The 21,552-nt window shown below is 46.4% G+C and overlaps 1 protein-coding gene across 3 annotated transcripts in view; it reads left to right on the plus strand.

The window, feature by feature from the left end:
• LOC144784941 (SLAIN motif-containing protein-like) overlaps nt 1–21,552 on the plus strand; it is a 227,660-nt gene that overhangs the window by 81,842 nt on the left and 124,266 nt on the right. For 2 of the 3 annotated variants that reach the window (XM_078664055.1, XM_078664056.1), the window contains exon 4: nt 11,815–11,964. The exons of the other annotated variant lie outside the window; for it this stretch is intronic. In XM_078664055.1, coding sequence (XP_078520181.1) covers nt 11,815–11,964 — 150 coding nt within the window. The remainder of the gene's footprint in view (nt 1–11,814; nt 11,965–21,552) is intronic. 3 annotated transcript variants of the gene reach the window in all.

Genomic DNA, 21,552 nt, shown 5'->3' on the forward strand with positions numbered 1-21,552 from the left:
GCTGCTGGGTATCTGCACACATTAAAAACAGAAAGCTACTGTTGAGCTTCGTTTTAACCTATATGAAGCCAACATGTTTTGTTGCCTATCAATCTTTGTCTGCAACTTCTTCAGGGCTAGGGGTCAGTCCACAAACTGCTGTCACTGTACAGCAATAAAACCTGGTGGTTGCCACTCTCTGGCACACCTGCAGCCACCAATGTCGCAGAAGTGTATATATCCACGTTTAGTGGTCCCAATCGCGTTCTGTCAACCGGACCAATTCCTAGCGTGTTCCGTCTAGGGCTTCCCGCTCCGTTGTACATGTAGAGCGGAGCGGGGAGGCCTAGACTGAACACGCTAGGAATTGGTCCGGGTGTAATTCCCCCTGGGTCTTCAGATATGCAATACACCCGCAATTTTCACACAAGATCTCAAATTTCTTACAGGTTTCAGCCAGCTTGCGACCACCTGCTGTAGGCATTGTATGGTCCAATATAGAGAAATCCATCGAACATAGTAAAAAAGAACTGGAAGAAATTGTGGAGTTAGAATAACTCATACTCGAGGAAAGTAGTCTTACTATGCAAGGAATCTAGTAGACAAAATAAACACTGCTTTTAAGTCCAAAGGGGGGTGCGCAGCTCACAAAGTCCAGTAGTCAAATGTTAGTGAAAAAGTATTTTATTCATTTCAAATTGTGTCAAAATTTCATCACAAATAGTTTAAGATGCACATTTACCATGGAAGATTCCACTTCACTTAAGAAAACGGAACTTGAAAAAGTTTACCAGTGTGAGGTGATAGCTACTAACACGTTTTTTACTCTATTCATCTGCCCTGATGAAGTTCCCAATATGGAAATGAAACTCGTTGGCTGAAGTGTCTATATGTGATGAAATTTTGACAATTTGAAATGAATAAACAACTTTTTCACTAACATTTGACTACTGAACTTTGTGAGCTGCGCACCCTCTTGGACTTACAAACAATTTCTTGACCTGGAGCACAGTGACGTCACGCAACGGCTGGCGTTGGGGTTGTCTGCGTGGCTAACTCATTTATCGGAACTGGCGTGTGGTGCGGAACGAGGGGTCCGCTGTTGCTCCATTGGACTAAAATAAACATTGCTATCGCCACGTTCAACTCTTTTGAACAGAATAAAAAGATCAATAAAATACAAAGGGACATACAGAACTACAATAAAAGGACCTACCCATATTTATAGGATACATTTTACAATACACCCTACCAACCTTCTAGAAAACGCAACTGGAGTAGATACAAGAATAATCATGCAATAACTTTTTCTGACTCCTTCTATACCTTGGTTGAGGATTCTGACCCAGGGGAGGGTACCAGCTCAGATAGAAACCAGTGTAGACCACCACTCCTCCTCCCTAGGCTCTTGTTAGGAAGAAGCTGCGGAAATGCCTGGGGAAGAACAAGGGCCAATTACCAGTACGAATTCCCAGGCGAACAACTGACCTGGCGCAAATTTTACCAATGGGGCCCCCGCCCTCAGTAACTCCACGCACCACGACTCTAGACAAACAATGAAATGATTCCCATTTTCAGTTTGTCTCAACACACCTTTCTAGCCAGGAAGTTTCACTCCTGAGCAAGGGATTGACCTTTGTTCCGACCGACAGAAGTAATTTATTTGACCTACATGAGGATCGCCTATGTTTCTTCAGATGAATCTGATGTAAACATTTTTTTCTGACAAAACCTCCAACAGTAATCCAAGCTATTCCCCTCTCCATCCCATCTAGGTTCGTCCCACCAGCCATTACTATGCCGCCGGAAATACTTGCATTCGAAAGTTTGGTTCTACACAAAGTTATGGAGGTCAAACTACTCTTTGAATATGTCCCAATAACTTCACCCTCGTGGAAAATCAAGCTTTGAGCAATCTGAAAACTAATTCCAACATTGTGTTTAAACCAGTGGTAAGGGAGGAGACATTGTAATTATGGACTTTGACAAGTACAACACCGATATAATGAGGCAACTTTCCAACAGTGACCATTACAATGCCTTACCTTCAGACCCATTACCCAACATTCGCGTTTTGATCAACTGAATAGCTGACCAGGTTTTAAGCCAAGGCATTATAACACAGAAGGAACATCGCTTCCTTAACAACACCCACCCATGCACCCCAGCATTATATGTACTACCTAAAATACATTAGGACGTCATTAATCCCCCTGACTGGCCTATTGTTTTAAGCTGCGGTTCCATTTTTGAACTCGTAGGTACATATATTGATGCAATCAAAGAATTTGTTCCACTCACTGACACCTACATAACTGACAGTATGGATCTCATTAACCAAATAGGGGACCGACCTTTTAACTCTGAAATAGACTTGATGGTAGGCCTTGACATAGAATCACTATATACAAACATCCCACATTTGGAAGGCCTAGAAGTGATTCAAAACCTTCTGAACACCAGCCCCAACCTAACTAGGATCCCTATTGACTTTGTGACTGACGTATTGGAAATTGCTCTTACCAACAACTACTTCCTATATAAAGACACTTTTTACCTACAGGTTAAAGGCGTCTCCATGGGGGTGTGTTTTTCACCTAACTTTGCCATTCTGTGTGCCCAAATTCTTGAGAGAACTCAACTCCTGACACCGTAAAACCCTTCTTACGACCAAATAGGGTTTTGGAAGAGATGCACAGAAGACATTCTCCTTCTCTGGCACGGCCACAGCAACTCCCTATCACAATACATTGACTGGCCGAACCATTTCAAGCAAACCAGAAGAAATTACTTGCCTTTCCTTGATCTTACCCTAAACACTGAGGACAAGAAAATAGATACTTCCCTTTTCTGCAATCCGACTGAAAGGAATACTCTCCTTTTATAGTTACCATCCCCATGGCCTATGGTATGGACTCCCACATGGACAGTTTCTCCATATCCAGAAAAACTGCAAATGGAAAAAGAAATAGTTTCGAGAATCGGTGGTCCTGGCAAACAAAGCTATCCACCATGACTATCCACGACGATTAGTCTCCTGTACACTGAAACGGGCCTGTTATTGTCCCAGAGAGACACTCCTTATCACGAGACCCATATGTGAGAATACAGAAATACCTTTTGTATCCACATTTAGTCCTTCCAGTTATAAGGTCAACAAAATAATCAGAAAAAAATGGGATATACTGCGTTCACAGACACCCGTCTTGGAACCTCCCCTTTTGTCTTATAGGAGACGTAACAATCTAGCGGACCATCTGGTACATGCATTGACATGGGACAGTAAGACGAACAACACACAATCAATCACTACATCCTGGGGCCTTTTCCCGGTTGTAGGACACTACAAATGTCAAACAGGGGTGTGGAAATTTTACAAAAATCTACTTGACCAATGGACAAAATGTTACAGAAATCTACTTGTCCTGGTAAGATATCTGCTTGCCACACCTATTCCATAAATCACTGAGGTGTGTCTGCACGGAGATAACCTGCACGGCAATCAGTGCAACATACTTTGCAATATATACTTTCAATTTAAGTCCAATTATGCAGTGCATGGTCACACCCTTTAATTCAACTATTGTACTGGATGGATGTACAGCATGTGTGCAGATGTGTCAGTGTGCACTGCACTCAATTATTAACCAGTATGCATGTGACAAATTTCGAGAAATAGTACCTAAAAGCAGAGTGCAGGCTGGTGAGACTACATTTCTTGAAGCGTATTTGGCATAGACTGTGCCGGAATATGAACCTGTAGGGCAAAAGGGTGTTCTTCATTCTAGGGACAATTCATAGCTGTACAGTGTAAAAAATACTCACGTGTGATCATGCTCTGATAAACATGTGGCGGGGAATAACCACTTCCCGGCAGAGCTTATAAATTGTTTATGGGGTAGCAATAATCACATAGCAGAGGTGTTTAGTTCACTGAAGCAGTATCCACAAGTACGAATACACAGGAGAAAGTAATGGGCAGCTAAATCAATCTCCCCTTTTACACTCCTGGGCAGGTGTGGTGTCATTATATTATTGTGCACTCACTGCTACATCCCCATATTCTTCTACCACACAAGGAGCATATGCAACACTGGCAGTAGCAGTAGCAGTACAGGGTTCTCTTGTGCACCGTAGTGGTTAGTCATGGCACCAGCAGAGAAAGCTTCCCTAACATGAAGGGATGCAGATCAGCAATGGATGTGCAAGTTTGTCTCACTGAGATTTGTAAAGTACTCTGGGTCCTGGCAGTGGAAAAGTGTTTCCTGTCTCTGCGCCCGCCCTTGCACGTTCGGCAGCTGAGTTCCAAGAGCAGGTGGGCTGCACCAGTGAGGAATCCGCGCTAGAACACGGACGTTTAGCGCAAGACTCTCCCAGCCAATCACTGGCTAGATAGCGCCCAGTCATGGCCTTCCAGCCAGTCAGTGGCCTCCAAAAGCATTCCGGCCGCACTTCTAATTGGCTGTGAGCCCCAGAGGGCCCACAGCTCATATATTTTTAGTGATTCAATGTCTACATGTCCGTCGGACAAAATAGACAATAAATCTTCTTGCCCATTATAAAAATCTACTTGGTTTGGGCGTCGGGCGATACGATTTCCCCACCCCTGGTCAAAACTGTGTTGTTTGCTCACTCGCATTCAATTCAGCATTCCGTCTATCATTTGTTCCTTTTCTTTTGTCGCCCTAAGTGGGAAGGGTATGCCCAGACGTGGGTCCCGTGCTCACTACACCACTGGATTCAAGCTAGCTTGGTTGATGAGGGGTGACGTACCCTGAAACCGGTCCCAGGATGCTTTTTTATGGTCCCGGGAGATCCTGGCTTGGCAGTTCGGATGGGTCTTTTCCCATGAGGGGCAGGGTCAAGACTGATTTGCATATGGCTGGGTCCAAACTGGGATGTCGTGGTGAGCAAACCCAGATCCTTGTGACTGGGGATGAATGTTTGCATTGTTCAGCATTCCGTCCATCAATTGTTTCTTTTGCTTTTAAAGTAGTATTTTCCCAATGAAACATTTCAGCAATTGTTGCTAGGTGAATGTCATGTATACCATACGATGTCCATGTGACCTGCTATATATATATATATATAGGTCAGACTACCCAGATGGTTCAACAGTGCTTCATCCAACACAAAAGCTGCATCAGATGCTGTGTGGAAAATACTCCACATGTTTCCCACTACCTTGTCATGAATCACTGAGACTGAATTGGTTTGGCAAGTGATAGGTCAACCTATCCTCCTATTACGCTGGAGCGACCTTTAGCAACTATTGCATGGATGAGAATGTCGCTGGATGACACTTTGCAGCTCCGTAAATCAGGGTCTCGACGCTTTAGGTGAGTGGAATAATACTGTTTATGCTTATGGCACTTCCTCCCCAGTATAAACCTCTCTATAGATACAGGCTGGTACTTTCTCTACTAATGACCAACCCATGGTTTTGTTCCTTGTCTGTTAGTCAGAACACTGACCCTAAGCAAATGATGGACTCTTGTCCTATGTGTATATATTGCCATTTTTACCCTTCCCTGTACAGACTCACTATGTCATAATAGTGATTGTGTTAACAGTAGGCTGTAAATATGGTATTATATTCCTGACAGTGTAAAAATTGTTCAATACGCATTTGTGGTTTGGAATTGTACTTCCTTTCAACCCTTCCTTGTATGAACTCACTATGTCTTAAGTGATTCTGCTAACAGTTGGGGCAAATATGGTATAATATGCATACAGCGTGTAAATATTGTCAAATATGCATTTGTGGTTTGGAATGATCCTTCCTTTTCTGTCTTTCCCCTTTTCCAGGTAACACGTGTATCCTCCTCCCCGCAGACTCCCTTGCATCCCCTTGCCACTCTTGCACATCCCCCAAGGAGACTTAAGCGGGTTCCTTCCCCTCTTCAAAGTCCCGGTATAGTGTCTACATTGGCTGCAGTTAAACATTTCCCAGCATGCACACAAGTGGTAGAGTTCATGTCCTGCCGGCCTTTGATTGATTATCCTCAAACACTTTCCCCTTGTGGAAAGGCTCTAGTGTTGCGACTCTGTCATTTGGTAAGCCTCTTTTCTCCTGCCCGGGTTCCTCAAACTGCGCCTCTCATATCCCTGTGAGAACTGCCCGCAACCTGGTTGGCGTCTACGTTACACCCACTCTTGTCATTCATGCCTGCCTCCTTTCCTTCCCTTAGCATCGCAACTTCAGATTGATTCCTTCCTCCGATGTCCCGCATCTCTAATGTAACTGCATAGGGCTTGCTTGTTGGATTCACTTCGTGGACATTGATTCCCTTCCGTGCTGTCCTGGTGACCCACACGCTTTCCATAAAATTGGTAAGCGCTACTCAGTTCCACCACTTGTTCCAACCCTCCACCCTTTCTCTCCCCTCGTTACTTTTCCCTTTAGTTTCAGGATAGGTTTCTGTATGCACAGCCCGTGCACGGCTTGCCTGATCCTACGGGTGCAGCATTGCCCCCCAACCCCTGTCATGGAGTTACCTGGCATTTTCTAGATTTCTTTCATTGATGAGCCTTTCAGGTAGTTATAAGTTAACCCCTGTTCTTCTCTCCCCCTTCCTTTTCTTTCTTGAACTTTGTCCTTAACCCCCACTTTTGTTTCTATTATACAGCAATTGCCAAATCATTGTGCAATCACGTCCTGATGATGACCTGAAATCGAACAGGTCAAAACGCCATCGACCACACTCCGCATACTCTTGGCTTTCTTGCTTCCTAACATGTCCCTAACACATTGCTATCTCATGTTCATGTTATTTATCAATTTAAAATTGTGCAGTCTCGCTATTTATTCCACTATATTACATGTCACACTTGCGCCGTTCACCTTGTCACGAGCACTTTGTTTTCACTAATGTTTGGATTGCACTTGCATATGATGAAATATTGCTGTCAACCCTATCAGCCCTTTATTAAGAGTATAAATACTGACTGCAATATCTAACCTTGATGTCCTTTCCCTTTTCTGTTGTTGTGCAAATAATTTTGCACTTTATTTAACTGCCTTTCGAAGTATTACCTGTTGAGACGTTGTTTGTTACCAGATTCACCCAGGGCTCAACTGGGGTTGTGGGAGTTCTTCTGTTGTCTTTCTTGCTAGTATTATAAATAACATATTCTTCCTTTGCTGTGCAAACCCAGCTTTTATATCTGCAAATTCTGAATGTTTGTGTAATGAATGTGACTTCTCACCAATAAGCCACACCCAACCCCTGCACTCCCACTTTGGAGGCAAATATACCACTGCACCTTTAAATAATACACTTTGAGCAGCACTCCCTAAAGACGAGGAAAAGACACAGCACTCCCTTTAGGTGAGGCAAGAAATCAAATCCAGGTGCATTTAAAATAACACACACAAGTTTATTAATGTAGAACGGTAGGCCAAATATATCAGTAAATGCAGATTCCCAAATGTCAAGTGACTAAAATGTACAATTAGAGTAAAATGCAGTATATACAAGTAGCAAAGAGTAGAAAATATATACAAAATGGTTAAGAACACCTCACCGATCGATTAAGCAACATCCTTGCCAACTCAAGCTGGGGGAGCCCTTCACCAGCCCAGGAAGGAGTTCGATCAGGACTCAAATTCCATCACCTCCACAGCAATACGTTTATTCTGTGGCGAGCTTCCACCTGGCCCTCGAAGGGTTCCCAGCTTAAATACCATTTCTAAACGTGAGGTGAAGCTTCTAGAAAATCTCGCCCCCTTCTCATTGGAAAAATCCGAGCTGACTGTACCAGTCTGTGTCAAGGCCAAGACCGAGGTCCCGTATTTTGACTCCGGGACAGAGTTGTACATTCTCACATTTTCCAGCCTCTATCTTGACGAAGCTCCCACAAGGCCTTCCAGAGTACATTAAACAAAAGCAATCGCTCAGAAAAAACAGAAAGACCGTGAATGTGAAAAACCCAAACCACTTGCTTGCACTGCTATGCACGCAGAAAAACTGCAGCAAGGCAAAGTCCGAAAAAAGTTGACATGAGGCCATGTCAAAGCCATTCGTAAGAACTCATAATTCACATACTGTACAACACCGAGCACGTGTGCACCACCGCTCACAACACTGCACTTCGACATTCCACACCTCTCTCTCCTGCTCACGCTTTCAAATGCTCATCCGACACCTTCTATTCCTGGCAGGACTATTCTACTCCGTGACCGCTCCCACTGAAAGACCGCAAGATTACAAGAAAGAAGAGAAGCAGGCATATGCAGGACCGTCTCATATATCCAGGCTAGGGGAAAATAACACACTAAAGTCAGTTAAAATGATGGTAGTCGAAGGTCATCCTAGGATGCCAAACCACAAGAGTGCCTCTTTGTAGGAAGGTGGCTACCTGACTATGGTTACCCCAGATTTTTTGCCTGTGTTTAGCTGGTTTTTTGACTTAGTTGACCTGGTTCCCTGCTAATCAGGGCCCCAGGCCATCTGCTCTCTCTGTAAAATGGATTCCATGTACCCTAGGTACATACCAATTGGAAATGGACTCCTTGTCAGCCCCTGTAGAATGCACTATAGGTGCACAGGGCACAGGAGCCACTAAGGCCTACCAGGGGCTGCAGCATATCTTTTGCCACCCCTGGCTGGTTCTTAAATTGACACAACTGGCTGATCACTCAGCTGGGGTAAGGTGGTGTACACACCCCTTGCTTAGATATAGTATACCTATGTCTAAACCTATATCTGGACACATGTAAACCTGTGAGCCACTCCTATAGACAGGCCTCACCAATCCTGGAGGCTGGGTGCTTGGTTTTTATGTGAGATGGAGCTCTAGCATGAGCTGAGCCTGTCTGCAGCCGTCGGGAACAAATCCCTAAGCTGTTTCAGGATAATGCCATACCATATACTATTAAGTGCCTTATAATCCTCGCGGTTATTTAGCAACTCTGGTTTGGCTTTATCAAAACATGTCGTGTAAGGTGTCATACGCTTTGGAATACCATCCCCTCGCCAGTTCTGGCGACGGGGATGGCATTCCACCCCTCTAGAGGGGTAAGACATGTTACTTCACTTTAATGCGGTTGATTTCTCCAAAGGCCTTAAGATCCACAAAATGGATGCCTCTGCCACAGACAAATGTCTGGACCCCTGGAGCTGACCGAAACCCAGTCAAGGGGGTCCTGGACAAAGGGTTTCCTGTCACAGGAGGGTGTCACCGCCCTCCAGACAGGAGATAGTGTATTGTAGCAGGGAGGTTTGAAAGAAACCAGACACTGCCTGGGGCGCACAAGGCTGCCCCTTGCATAATCCGGCCAAACCGGTTCTGGGGCACTCCAGCCCTCGTGCCAGGGCGGCCTGGATCAAAGGAAGGGGGTGTATCCACCCACTTCCTGGGTCCCACCCATAGGAGGGGACCTAGCAGGTAATCACGCCCACCAGATTCGAATAAGAGTGGGAGCAGTGCCAATGCACATCAGATTTCCTGGAAGAAACATTTGAAACGATATTCTGGACCCTTCGCCCTCCATCTCAACGTGGAAGCCCGAAGAATCTCCCTTGTGGTCAAGGAGTGACCACCCTGCAGCAGCAGGCACCATCCAGCCCTCGACGTCTACTTGGTTGCAGTTCCCGCCGGAACTCGAGCGACTGAGATCGACGAGATCAAGCCTGCCCAGCTTCTAACAGCCCGATCCACAGTCCCTGCAAAGCTGAGACCCGTGGAGGCGACCGGAAGCGTGGGGCACGCCATCTTGAAGTGACCACGAGACGCTGACCGTGCAGCCCACGAGTGACCCTCGAAGCTGTACACCGGGGTTTGAGAAGCCCCCACCCTGAGCTACTCCTGAGCCGAAGTTCAGCCCTCCACACTCGACGAGTGCTGCGTGGGGCCCTTTGGCACGATTTGGCTCAACGCGTTGGCCCGGTCACTTGCCAGCTGGCTTGTGGTCCCTGTGCCGACGAACTACAAAAGAAGACTCGTGATTCTGGTTGCTCCAGATCCACACCAGCTCCCCTGAAAGGGAGCTCCGACTCTGACCTTCCTGGTCCGAGTGAGACGCCATCTTCCAATCCCGCGTGGATTGCTCTTACCAAGGCTTGTTTGCTCCAAACCGGAAGCCGACTGCACCGACGGTGAGAGCCTGCGTGGGACAGATCGTGACCTGCTCCTGGACGTCGCAGATGCCCCAGAGCCCACGTGACAGCGAAGAGAAGCGCCTCGACGACCACCTGATTGCGCCCGACATTGCCTGGTTCCGTCCTGGTTCCACCCTGGTCACTGCTGAGTGACCCAGACTCTGTCCCCTCTGCTTTCAGGTACTCTACAACTTGAGTCCACCCTTGGACTCCACCGGACACTTCGTCTTCACCCTGCCTGCAGCCCTTTCAGCTCCAAGCACCAAGAGCCTGCGTGTCAAAACCCGACGCCACTTCGACCCTGTGCACCCACTTCCTGTGGGTGAGGTAACTTCGCTCCGCCGGTGTTCCCACACTGGTGCACACCTCTAGGGTCTGTGTGTTAAGTTTTGTTCCTCTAGGTTCAGCGGAAGTGTCCTTAAACTTTAACTATTTGACTTTTACGCACCATTGGTTAACATTGGTGCATGCGTGCGCTTTCCGCACATCTCCCGAATCCCGAGGGCCATTCCCGACTTCAGCATTGCTTGTCCTGACTGCTCCCAGCGATTCCCTAGGCCCTAGGCCTAACCACTGTTCGAGTGGCCTCTCTTATACCACTTGTTTAGTATATGGTTTGAGTGGCCCCCTGCCCTCATCCATAATTGTGCAACTTTGTATGTTTAAACAGTGCTTTTGATTTAACGCTTGTGCCCCTTTATTCATAAAGAATACTGGGGATTGTTTTTAGTAATAAACACATATATTTTTATAATATATACTTGTGTGGTGTCCTTTCATTTGGTATTACAGGATTGTATGTGGTAAAACAGCTCGCTTAACACGACCTCTTAAGTTAAGCCTTTAGGCTGCTTAGTCCATGCTACCACTAGGATAGCTTGTCTAATAAGGTTGACTTACAACCAGACACCATAAGGGGATTGTTTGGTCAGGTAGTAGGTGGTTCCAGAATTGGAAACATCCCCTACCAGGCCAACTTCTCACACTCTTTCACTACAGTTTGCAAATGCCCTATATGAATAGACAAATATTGTCCAAATTAAGGTGTTTTGGCCACTATACATTTTTTTTCAGGCCGTCTTAACTCGTTTATGTTTCCATTTGAGCAGCATTTTCCAGACCAGATTTTGCTTTGCCCATGTAGGTGCATATCGTATTCTTTTAATCAGCAAAGATTGCTCTCCTCCAGTCCAAGCCTTCTGTGACTTACTACCCTCTGCTGCCTCTCCACAGAGGTGAACTGCTGTCTGTGGCCCCAGGTGTAGAACTTCTTGGTGTGTCACTATTGTGGCTTCTGGAAACACCATAGGTCTTTCCTGTTTCTGACATAGCAGTGGCCTGCTGCTATGTCAGAAACAGGAAAGACCCAACCAGTTCCCTTGGCCCCTTCATGATCTCCTGTTAATAATAGGAGCTCAGGCAATTGCCCAATGTTTTAGTCAACTTGATCTTCCCTGTGCCAGTGGGCTCCATGGAGTGCCTTGCCTGGCATTTGTTTAATTATTGCTGGTCTCCCACACTAGCTTTAGGGCATCAGCCTGCAAATATTAATCTTCAATAATGTGAAACCTTTGTGGGTGTGGTGGTGCAGGTGGTCTGTAGAGTCCCTTGTGCAATTGAAGAGTGTAGAGTGCTTCTTTAGAACGTGGCTGTACTGTGATTGTTGCAGGGCTTGGTTTTCTGTCTCTAACACAACCTAACATGAAATGCTTGTTTTTTGCTTTTTCTTCAGCGAGTAGGTGGAAAAGCCTGTATTGCAGTCCTTTGCCGTCACCGAGTGCTCCTCAACCGAATGCAGAGGCAAGCACCTGTAGCAATGCACTAAATTCACCCGGCTACCTCAAATCAACTAACAAATCACTACTAACCTGTGGCAGCTCAGGTATGGCATGGCGAAGCGAGCCAATCAGAAATGCTTTTGTAATGAAGCTGTTTTCTGTTATTTAGATGTACTTTCAAGAATTGTACATGCCCTCTCTAGGTGACCTCTTGTAGGATTATTCAAGGGTTTGCTACACATATCCTCATTTCTTGGATACATTTTATTCCCAACCATTTGGCTGGAAGATTTAATAAAACCATCAACATCCAGCTTTCATGCAGCCTTTCTAACTCCCTTACACACTCTTTACTCTCTGTTTGCTATCTCGTCCGTCTAAGCCGGGCTACTATAGCGGCAACGTGGGAGACCAATTAAGATCTTTTTGCACCACATGCTGTGGGAGAGACCCTATCCTACTTACTTGAATCTTGGAACTATTTCCAAAGGGAAATCACTTAGTTCTAAACAGGAGTTCTAGGCTTGTGGGTTCACTCCCAGTCTTGATAGGCTGCCCTTGGAAGCTTGCGCAGTGGTCTGTGATGCTTAATTCAGGTCTTTTGCATAGTTAACCCTCTCGACCCCACAGAACGAATGTGTGTTATGATGCCAAACATGTTAGTCACCTATTAACTGTGCATACATCACCTTAAAAACATTACTTTCTAAGGTAAAGTTCCCCGTACATAAAGACCCTTCCACTCGCAAGTTGAAGTTGTCCTATTCCCCCTACGCTCCTCCTGCATCGAGCTTATCTTGTGTATCAGATAGCAGCTCCGGTGTGTTCCGGACAGCAAAGAATACCTCATACTCCCTCAGGGCCCAATCACCAGTTTGAAAGGCTCATAATGAATGTACACAAGAAAAAAGGAGAAAAGACGACTCAGTGATGTTCTTTTGTAGGGAGTAGTGAGGTGAACGGTAAATAAATTAACCATCTTTCTCATCTTCATTTTTTTAAACTGAGGGAGAGCTGTAATAAAAAATGCTTTTCACATTCTGATGCAATAAGCTGCTTGTGACTGACATAAAACCATGTAATAAACCTACTACTTATAGCAAATGTAGAAAGTAGGTAAAGACATTTAATCTAGTAAAATCCAAGGGTAGTATTTAAAAAAATAAAAAGATGAAGATCTGAAAGGTAATATATAAACAACAAAGGAGCGTCACTGAGTGACTTTTAGGACAAAACCAGGTAAGTTTGTCAGCAAGTGTGCTAATAATATAGAAAAAAACATGTAGGTTTTTATAGAAGGCCCTCACTCACCACTAGTTGGTGACATGCTTCATCATTGGGCCCCACCGGGAGTGGCCGAATGCCACCCCAGTGTGCTACGCCAGAGTAACTGCGGAGCTGGTTCGTGAAAGTGAAGTGTGAAATTTAAAATGTCCCAATTAGGTCAAAAAAAGTATTTTATTAGTTTGCCAATTGGACAGTATAAAAACAGTGGAGGGTAAAGGACCGAAATTATAAGTCCAGATTTACCCCTAAGTGTAGTGCTTATAGGTCAACATGTTTCAGCCTATGTGATGTAATTTAATCAGGCATTCGTCAGGACCAAGGGGAGTGATAAAGTTGTGTCTGAACCCTGGCGGTGTGAGCGTGCTAAGGCCCACCCTGACCAAGGGTTACTAATGTTAAAAATCCAAAAAGGTTGTGTGGTTTCAAAGATTCCAAAGTATTGGAGTGGAACCGAGTTTATTATTGGGCGCTGCAATTCTGAGCGCCATGGGTCACGGGGGGGAAGGTGGATAGCGAATTGGCACACCGCCTCCTTGGCTAGGCACCCGTTATTGCACCTGCATACCCCTGCGCCAGACCTTCCGGTATGCTTTATCACTCACCTTGGTCCTGACGAATGCCTGATTAAATTACATCACATAGGCTGAAACATGTTGACCTATAAGCACTACACTTAGGGGTAAATCTGGACTTATAATTTCGGTCCTTTACCCTCCACTGTTTTTATACTGTCCAATTGTCAAACTAATAAAATACTTTTTTTGACCTAATTGGAACATTTTAAATTTCACACTTCACTTTCACGAACCAGCTCCGCAATAACTCTGGCGTTGTAGCACACTGGGGTGGCATTCGGCCACTCCCGGTGGGGACCAATGATGAAGCATGTCACCAACTAGTGGTGAGTGAGGGCCTTCTATAAAAACCTACATGGTTTTTTCTATATTATTAGCACACTTGCTGACAAACTTACCTGGTTTTGTCCTAAAAGTCACTCAGTGACGCTCCTTTGTTGTTTATATATTATTAAGAATAGGGGTATAGGAGCGCCTTTTTTCCTTCCCTTACTCTCTTGTTGATACAAATGATCTGAAAGGTAAAACTGTAGGGTTGCTTTGAAATTATTTCATTATTTAAGTTTTGTTCACTCTAGGCACCCGAAAACAAAGAAAAACATTGTCCATCAAATATTTAAAGCATTAAAGAAGCATCTATTGTGTACAAAAAATGAAATTTAAATTAATGAATGAGAATAACCATTGATAAAGTCAATAGGTCTTGCCTGCTACAGTTTTATTGGCGTTGTTAGTGTCTTTTAGCTATGTTGTATAGCAGCACAGCTGAAAGTAGATAACATTTAAAAAGTGCTATTACATGGCCAGGAGGGGCCAAACAACAAGGAAGGACGGGAGGGTGGGAGCAAACTTGCGGGGGCAGAGGGTGGAGAGAAGTGGGTAAGCAACAGCGCTGAGTGGGAAGGGAGCTAACAAGCAAAAACACTGAACGAGAGGGTGAAAGGGAGGGGGGCAGGCTACAATATGGAGAGGTAGGGGGATTAGGCAAGCAACAGCACAGAGAGGGACGGGAAGGGGCAACAAACATAGAACAGGAGTGAGCAACCAACAACATGGAGCAAAAACCGACTGAGAGGGAAGGGGCATGCAACAACACTCGTGGATAGGAAGGTGAGATGGAGGGAGTAAGCAACAATGAAGAGCGAGAGGGTGGAGGGCAAGCTACAACGCAGAGATTCAAGCAACAATACTGAACAGGAGGGTGTGGAGGCATGCGAGAGTGCAGAGCAAGAAGAGTGGTGGAAGGGTGGAGGGCAAGCTACAACGCAGAGATTCAAGCAACAATACTGAACAGGAGGGTGTGGGGGCATGCGAGAGTGCAGAGCAAGAAGAGTGGTGGAAGGGTGGAGGGCAAGCCACAACGCAGAGATTCAAGCAACAATACTGAACAGGAGGGTGTGGAGGCATGCGAGAGTGCAGAGCAAGAAGAGTGGTGGAAGGGTGGAGGGCAAGCCACAACGCAGAGATTCATGCAACAATACTGAAGAGGAGGGTGTGGGGGCATGCGAGAGTGCAGAGCAAGAAGAGTGGTGGAAGGGTGGAGGGCAAGCCACAACGCAGAGATTCAAGCAACAATACTGAACAGGAGGGTGTGGAGGCATGCGAGAGTGCAGAGCAAGAAGAGTGGTGGAAGGGTGGAGGGCAAGCCACAACGCAGAGATTCAAGCAACAATACTGAACAGGAGGGTGTGGAGGCATGCGAGAGTGCAGAGCAAGAAGAGTGGTGGAAGGGTGGGGGGCAAGCCACAACGCAGAGATTCAAGCAACAATACTGAACAGGAGGGTGTGGAGGCATGCGAGAGTGCAGAGCAAGAAGAGTGGTGGAAGGGTGGAGGGCAAGCCACAACGCAGAGATTCAAGCAACAATACTGAACAGGAGGGTGTGGAGGCATGCGAGAGTGCAGAGCAAGAAGAGTGGTGGAAGGGTGGGGGGCAAGCCACAACGCAGAGATTCAAGCAACAATACTGAACAGGAGGGTGTGGAGGCATGCGAGAGTGCAGAGCAAGAAGAGTGGTGGAAGGGTGGAGGGCAAGCCACAACGCAGAGATTCAAGCAACAATACTGAACAGGAGGGTGTGGAGGCATGCGAGAGTGCAGAGCAAGAAGAGTGGTGGAGGGGTGGAGGGCAAGCCACAACGCAGAGATTCAAGCAACAATACTGAACAGGAGGGTGTGGAGGCATGCGAGAGTGCATAGCAAGAAGAGTGGTGGAAGGGTGGAGGGCAAGCCACAACGCAGAGATTCAAGCAACAATACTGAAGAGGAGGGTGTGGGGGCATGCGAGAGTGCAGAGCAAGAAGAGTGGTGGAAGGGTGGAGGGCAAGCCACAACGCAGAGATTCAAGCAACAATACTGAACAGGAGGGTGTGGGGGCATGCGAGAGTGCAGAGCAAGAAGAGTGGTGGAAGGGTGGAGGGCAAGCCACAACGCAGAGATTCAAGCAACAATACTGAACAGGAGGGTGTGGAGGCATGCGAGAGTGCAGAGCAAGAAGAGTGGTGGAAGGGTGGAGGGCAAGCCACAACGCAGAGATTCAAGCAACAATACTGAACAGGAGGGTGTGGAGGCATGCGAGAGTGCATAGCAAGAAGAGTGGTGGAAGGGTGGAGGGCAAGCCACAACGCAGAGATTCAAGCAACAATACTGAACAGGAGGGTGTGGAGGCATGCGAGAGTGCAGAGCAAGAAGAGTGGTGGAAGGGTGGAGGGCAAGCCACAACGCAGAGATTCAAGCAACAATACTGAAGAGGAGGGTGTGGAGGCATGCGAGAGTGCAGAGCAAGAAGAGTGGTGGAAGGGTGGAGGGCAAGCCACAACGCAGAGATTCAAGCAACAATACTGAAGAGGAGGGTGTGGAGGCATGCGAGAGTGCAGCGCAAGAAGAGTGGTGGAGGGGTGGAGGGCAAGCCACAACGCAGAGATTCAAGCAACAATACTGAACAGGAGGGTGTGGAGGCATGCGAGAGTGCAGCGCAAGAAGAGTGGTGGAGGGGTGGAGGGCAAGCCACAACGCAGAGATTCAAGCAACAATACTGAACAGGAGGGTGTGGAGGCATGCGAGAGTGCAGAGCAAGAAGAGTGGTGGAAGGGTGGAGGGCAAGCCACAACGCAGAGATTCAAGCAACAATACTGAACAGGAGGGTGTGGAGGCATGCGAGAGTGCAGAGCAAGAAGAGTGGTGGAAGGGTGGAGGGCAAGCCACAACGCAGAGATTCAAGCAACAATACTGAACAGGAGGGTGTGGAGGCATGCGAGAGTGCAGCGCAAGAAGAGTGGTGGAGGGGTGGAGGGCAAGCCACAACGCAGAGATTCAAGCAACAATACTGAACAGGAGGGTGTGGAGGCATGCGAGAGTGCAGAGCAAGAAGAGTGGTGGAAGGGTGGAGGGCAAGCCACAACGCAGAGATTCAAGCAACAATACTGAACAGGAGGGTGTGGAGGCATGCGAGAGTGCAGAGCAAGAAGAGTGGTGGAAGGGTGGAGGGCAAGCCACAACGCAGAGATTCAAGCAACAATACTGAACAGGAGGGTGTGGAGGCATGCGAGAGTGCAGAGCAAGAAGAGTGGTGGAAGGGTGGAGGGCAAGCCACAACGCAGAGATTCAAGCAACAATACTAAAGAGGAGGGTGTGGAGGCATGCGAGAGTGCAGAGCAAGAAGAGTGGTGGAAGGGTGGAGGGCAAGCCACAACGCAGAGATTCAAGCAACAATACTGAACAGGATGGTGTGGAGGCATGCGAGAGTGCAGAGCAAGAAGAGTGGTGGAAGGGTGGAGGGCAAGCCACAACGCAGAGATTCAAGCAACAATACTGAAGAGGAGGGTGTGGGGGCATGCGAGAGTGCAGCGCAAGAAGAGTGGTGGAAGGGTGGAGGGCAAGCCACAACGCAGAGATTCAAGCAACAATACTGAACAGGAGGGTGTGGAGGCATGCGAGAGTGCAGCGCAAGAAGAGTGGTGGAGGGGTGGAGGGCAAGCCACAACGCAGAGATTCAAGCAACAATACTGAACAGGAGGGTGTGGAGGCATGCGAGAGTGCAGAGCAAGAAGAGTGGTGGAAGGGTGGGCAGGGGAGCAACAACGAGGACTAGGACAAGAGAGCAAGAAACAATACAGAGCACAACAGAGGGTTGATGAGGGCAAGCAGTAAGATGGAGCACAACTGAGTGGGTAGCAGGTTAGCTACAAAATTGGGCACTATGATGGATGGATGGAGGGTGGGTGTGGGGGAGGCAACAAGGAGCACAATGGAGGGAGGGTGAGGGAAAAACAATAATACTAAGGGGGCAAGCAACATTACTGAGGGGGGCAAGCAACAAAACGGACAGTAGGTTGGGGGCAAGCAATAAGACAGACAGCGGCTGGGGGCAAACAGCAACAGGGAGAATGACAGAAGCACATGAGCATACTACCTACAAACACATTCACTCTTATGGAGTGCTTCAGATAAAAGGAGAAAGTTGCTCCGAAAGTGCTAGCAGTGGAAGGACACAAGTACTAGGGCCATGCTCCAGGGGAGGTACAAACGCGCTAAGAGGAAGTGAAGCCAGCACGCGGACCAAAAAGAAGCAAGGAAATGAGTGACAATGCAGTCAACCAACCGTAAGAAATACGTGGGTTCTAAACCCGCTGTAAGCTAACCAAATGTCTCACATGCCACAGCGCATCCTGTCTCAGGCCAGACATAAAAAGAAGCTAAAAACTGGAGGTTATGCACCTGTTGAAAAGCTTTTCACAAAACAAAACCCTGAACTACTGATGTTGTCCGTCCTTGTTTAACAGGGATAGTAATCTCTTTTGCATTTGCAATAAATTTTCAAATTTGCTTGTGATGCTTAACATGCATGACCCCTGCCTGTTCTTTCCCTTGTGGTAAATAAATAAATAATACCCTATTTTTGAGTGCATGAATGAATAACAGATAGCTCAATAAAATAAGAGTCAAGATTCGAGGTAGTGGGAGTTTTGCAGGTTTAATACAGCATAAGGACAGGAACAGGACAACCTGCATAGGAATAAGATGACAGGGTGACAGGGCCCAGCAGCTGCTGGGGCTGGATCTGGGATGAGCGCGCTGACTTTTAATAACAATACATGAGCATATATACATAACGCAAACACATAGCATTACATTGCAGTAGGCGTAGCAGTGGGTGGAGCAGAAGGCGTGACGCGTAGCAGTCGCGAAAGATAAGGGCGAAAGTAGGTGTAACTGGGCGTATACATAGACATGTGATGCAAACGTAACAGAATATGTCATGAATGGGGCGGAAACCATGGAGGGGGCTACCTAAGGAGCCGGGACCTCTAACCTGATGGTGCGCGCAAACTGGCAATGACGTATCACTAGGAGAAGCTGGGGGCTATGAACTCTGTGCTAGGAGCAGAGACTGAAGTCTGGAGAGTCAGAGCGACATGTACCTAAACAGTATCTAGTATCTGATGTTTAGAGAACATGTTGATATAAACTAGAAGTTAGGAGGGGAAAGGCTAACTTGATTCTAAGACTGGACCATGCATTATTCTACATGTAGTGCGTGATGAAGAATATTAAATGACCATTAAATGCAGCATTTCTCTAACATGGAGCCGTGAAGGCTAGACAATGACGGAAACTATTGATGCGATTCAGTAGTTTAGGAATGCAGAGAAGGAGGACTGAACTGATAGCTGGACTCATAACATACTCTTGGCAGACTCAGAGACTGAGCCAGGCTGGGCCGGGCACTGCGAGGCAGGAAGTAAGTGAAGGGTCGAGGATACAGGTGGGGGCTGTATCCCTCCTCAGCGAGGCTTCAGGAGACAGGAGCTGAATCTGGTGTCCGGGCCCTTTTGAGGCCTAGAAACGGGGACTTTATAATGGAATAACGTGCACACTGAGAAACGTGGCAACGTAGCTTTACATAGGCCTGATATTCGTAGTATTCACGAGGACTGGAAACTGGCATACTAGAGGTGGACACAACTATAATTGCGTCATTAATCGAACATGGGGAATGCATATGCATATTTAATCATGCACACATAACATATGATGGATGACACGTAGGGACACAGAACATGGCAAAATTTACTTTTCCACATTCCCTCCTTGTCACTACGTTTCCATCAGGAAACATCAATATTCATGATACCATCTATCATTTCATACAGTATCATTTGCTCGTCTCGAATTATCCTGGAACGGGATTTAGAACGGGACTTGGGACTAGGAATACAAGAGGTAGCACAGATGCCGCAAATCGCAGGGCCACATTGTATACAGAGGCAGCAGCTGAATATGATCGCTACTGCAATACCTAGAAAGGACAATATTTTCCATCCCCATGCGGAAATTATATTCCAGAACCAACCGGACCATGTCCAGGTGCCTGGATCTTGGTGTATCAGATGGGCAATTTTATGGAGTCTGGTTATAGCTGAATAAACAGACGGCGCGTTATTTGGAATGAAAATGCAGCAACTAGATCCGATGACTCTACAGGCCCCGCCCCTATCGGCCAGTATGACGTCAAGGACGAGACGATTTTGCAAAACGACAAATCTCATAGCAGATTGCTCTTCGGTTAGGTTACCTAGAGCAGAGGCAGTCTCATTTATTACAGCTTCAAGGGTTCTGGTTAACCTACGGATTAACTTACTATTCTGGACAGGTCCTATAAAGAAGAAGAAACCTCTGTTGAAATCTGTATACTGTTCTAGAGCAGTTTCAGTATAATCGACAATTGGGGACTCCCTTCTATGTCTAATGTGTACTAGATGTGTATTTCTATGATAATCAGGTGGGGCTAGGAAAACTGGTGGCAGTAGGAAGGCAATGTAACAGGTTCCCTCCCAATCGAGGGGCAGACAAACATATGCAGTTTGACCACAAATAAAATAAGAATGACGTGAAGCTTTGAAAATAGATTTCCCACTGTCACTATACTTGACAACAGTAGTACAATCACTATGTCCTACATGTACGGAACCATTATTTCGGACACATAATTCGCCTTTGACTGGTAGTACTGAAATAGCGGGTAAGTCTGGAGTAGTATCAGACTGAACATTCAAGACCATGAAATTCGACGAATAATTACCTAAATTATACACTTCATTTTCTAGATCTAAACCTGTTCGGTGAGGGAGACCTTGCTTGTCTGGGAAACATGTACTGTTAAGAAAAGACATATCTGTTGAGGATGACGTTAACGTGGACCATGCTCCACACGAACCATTATGTGAAAATGGATAAGGAAAGAGTGGCAGAACTCCCTTCGGGGTCTGGAAAGGGGGGAGTCGACCACACACCCAACAATTAGTGGCATTGCTGGTCTGGTGTGAGTAATGTAACATGCGGACAAAGGAATTATTTCGCATAGCGAGGCGGTAGGACAGTTCATGAGGGGGCAGATCACTAAACGTGTGCTCTGCTGTAGCATTAGCAGACTTATTTACATGTGAAACTGGGAGATACAGGAAAAATGCATAACTGGTGCAGGAAATCAAAATGCTGAGAAATAATATGAAACATAGAAAAAAGATACATCGGATTGAGTTTTGACTAACTCTCTCACTATGGGGGTCTATTTTATACATGTCAGAAACAGTCTAACCGTTTCACCTAGGGGAGGACTTAGACAATCAAACTGACTGACTTAATTTACTAGACCGTAGTTTCTGTTTATACTCCTGCTGCGGAGTTTTCTCTAACAGGGGAGGGGTTGTAGCAATGTCATTTGCGGGACAGTCCTTGAGAACAATATTCTGGCAATCCTTTGAATCCTGGGAAATGTTCTTAAAGACGGGTTTCAGTCCTTTAAAAAGTTTGACATGAGAAAGGTGCACCCA

Source organism: Lissotriton helveticus, chromosome 10, assembly GCF_964261635.1.
Source record: "Lissotriton helveticus chromosome 10, aLisHel1.1, whole genome shotgun sequence".
NCBI lineage: Eukaryota > Metazoa > Chordata > Amphibia > Caudata > Salamandridae > Lissotriton > Lissotriton helveticus.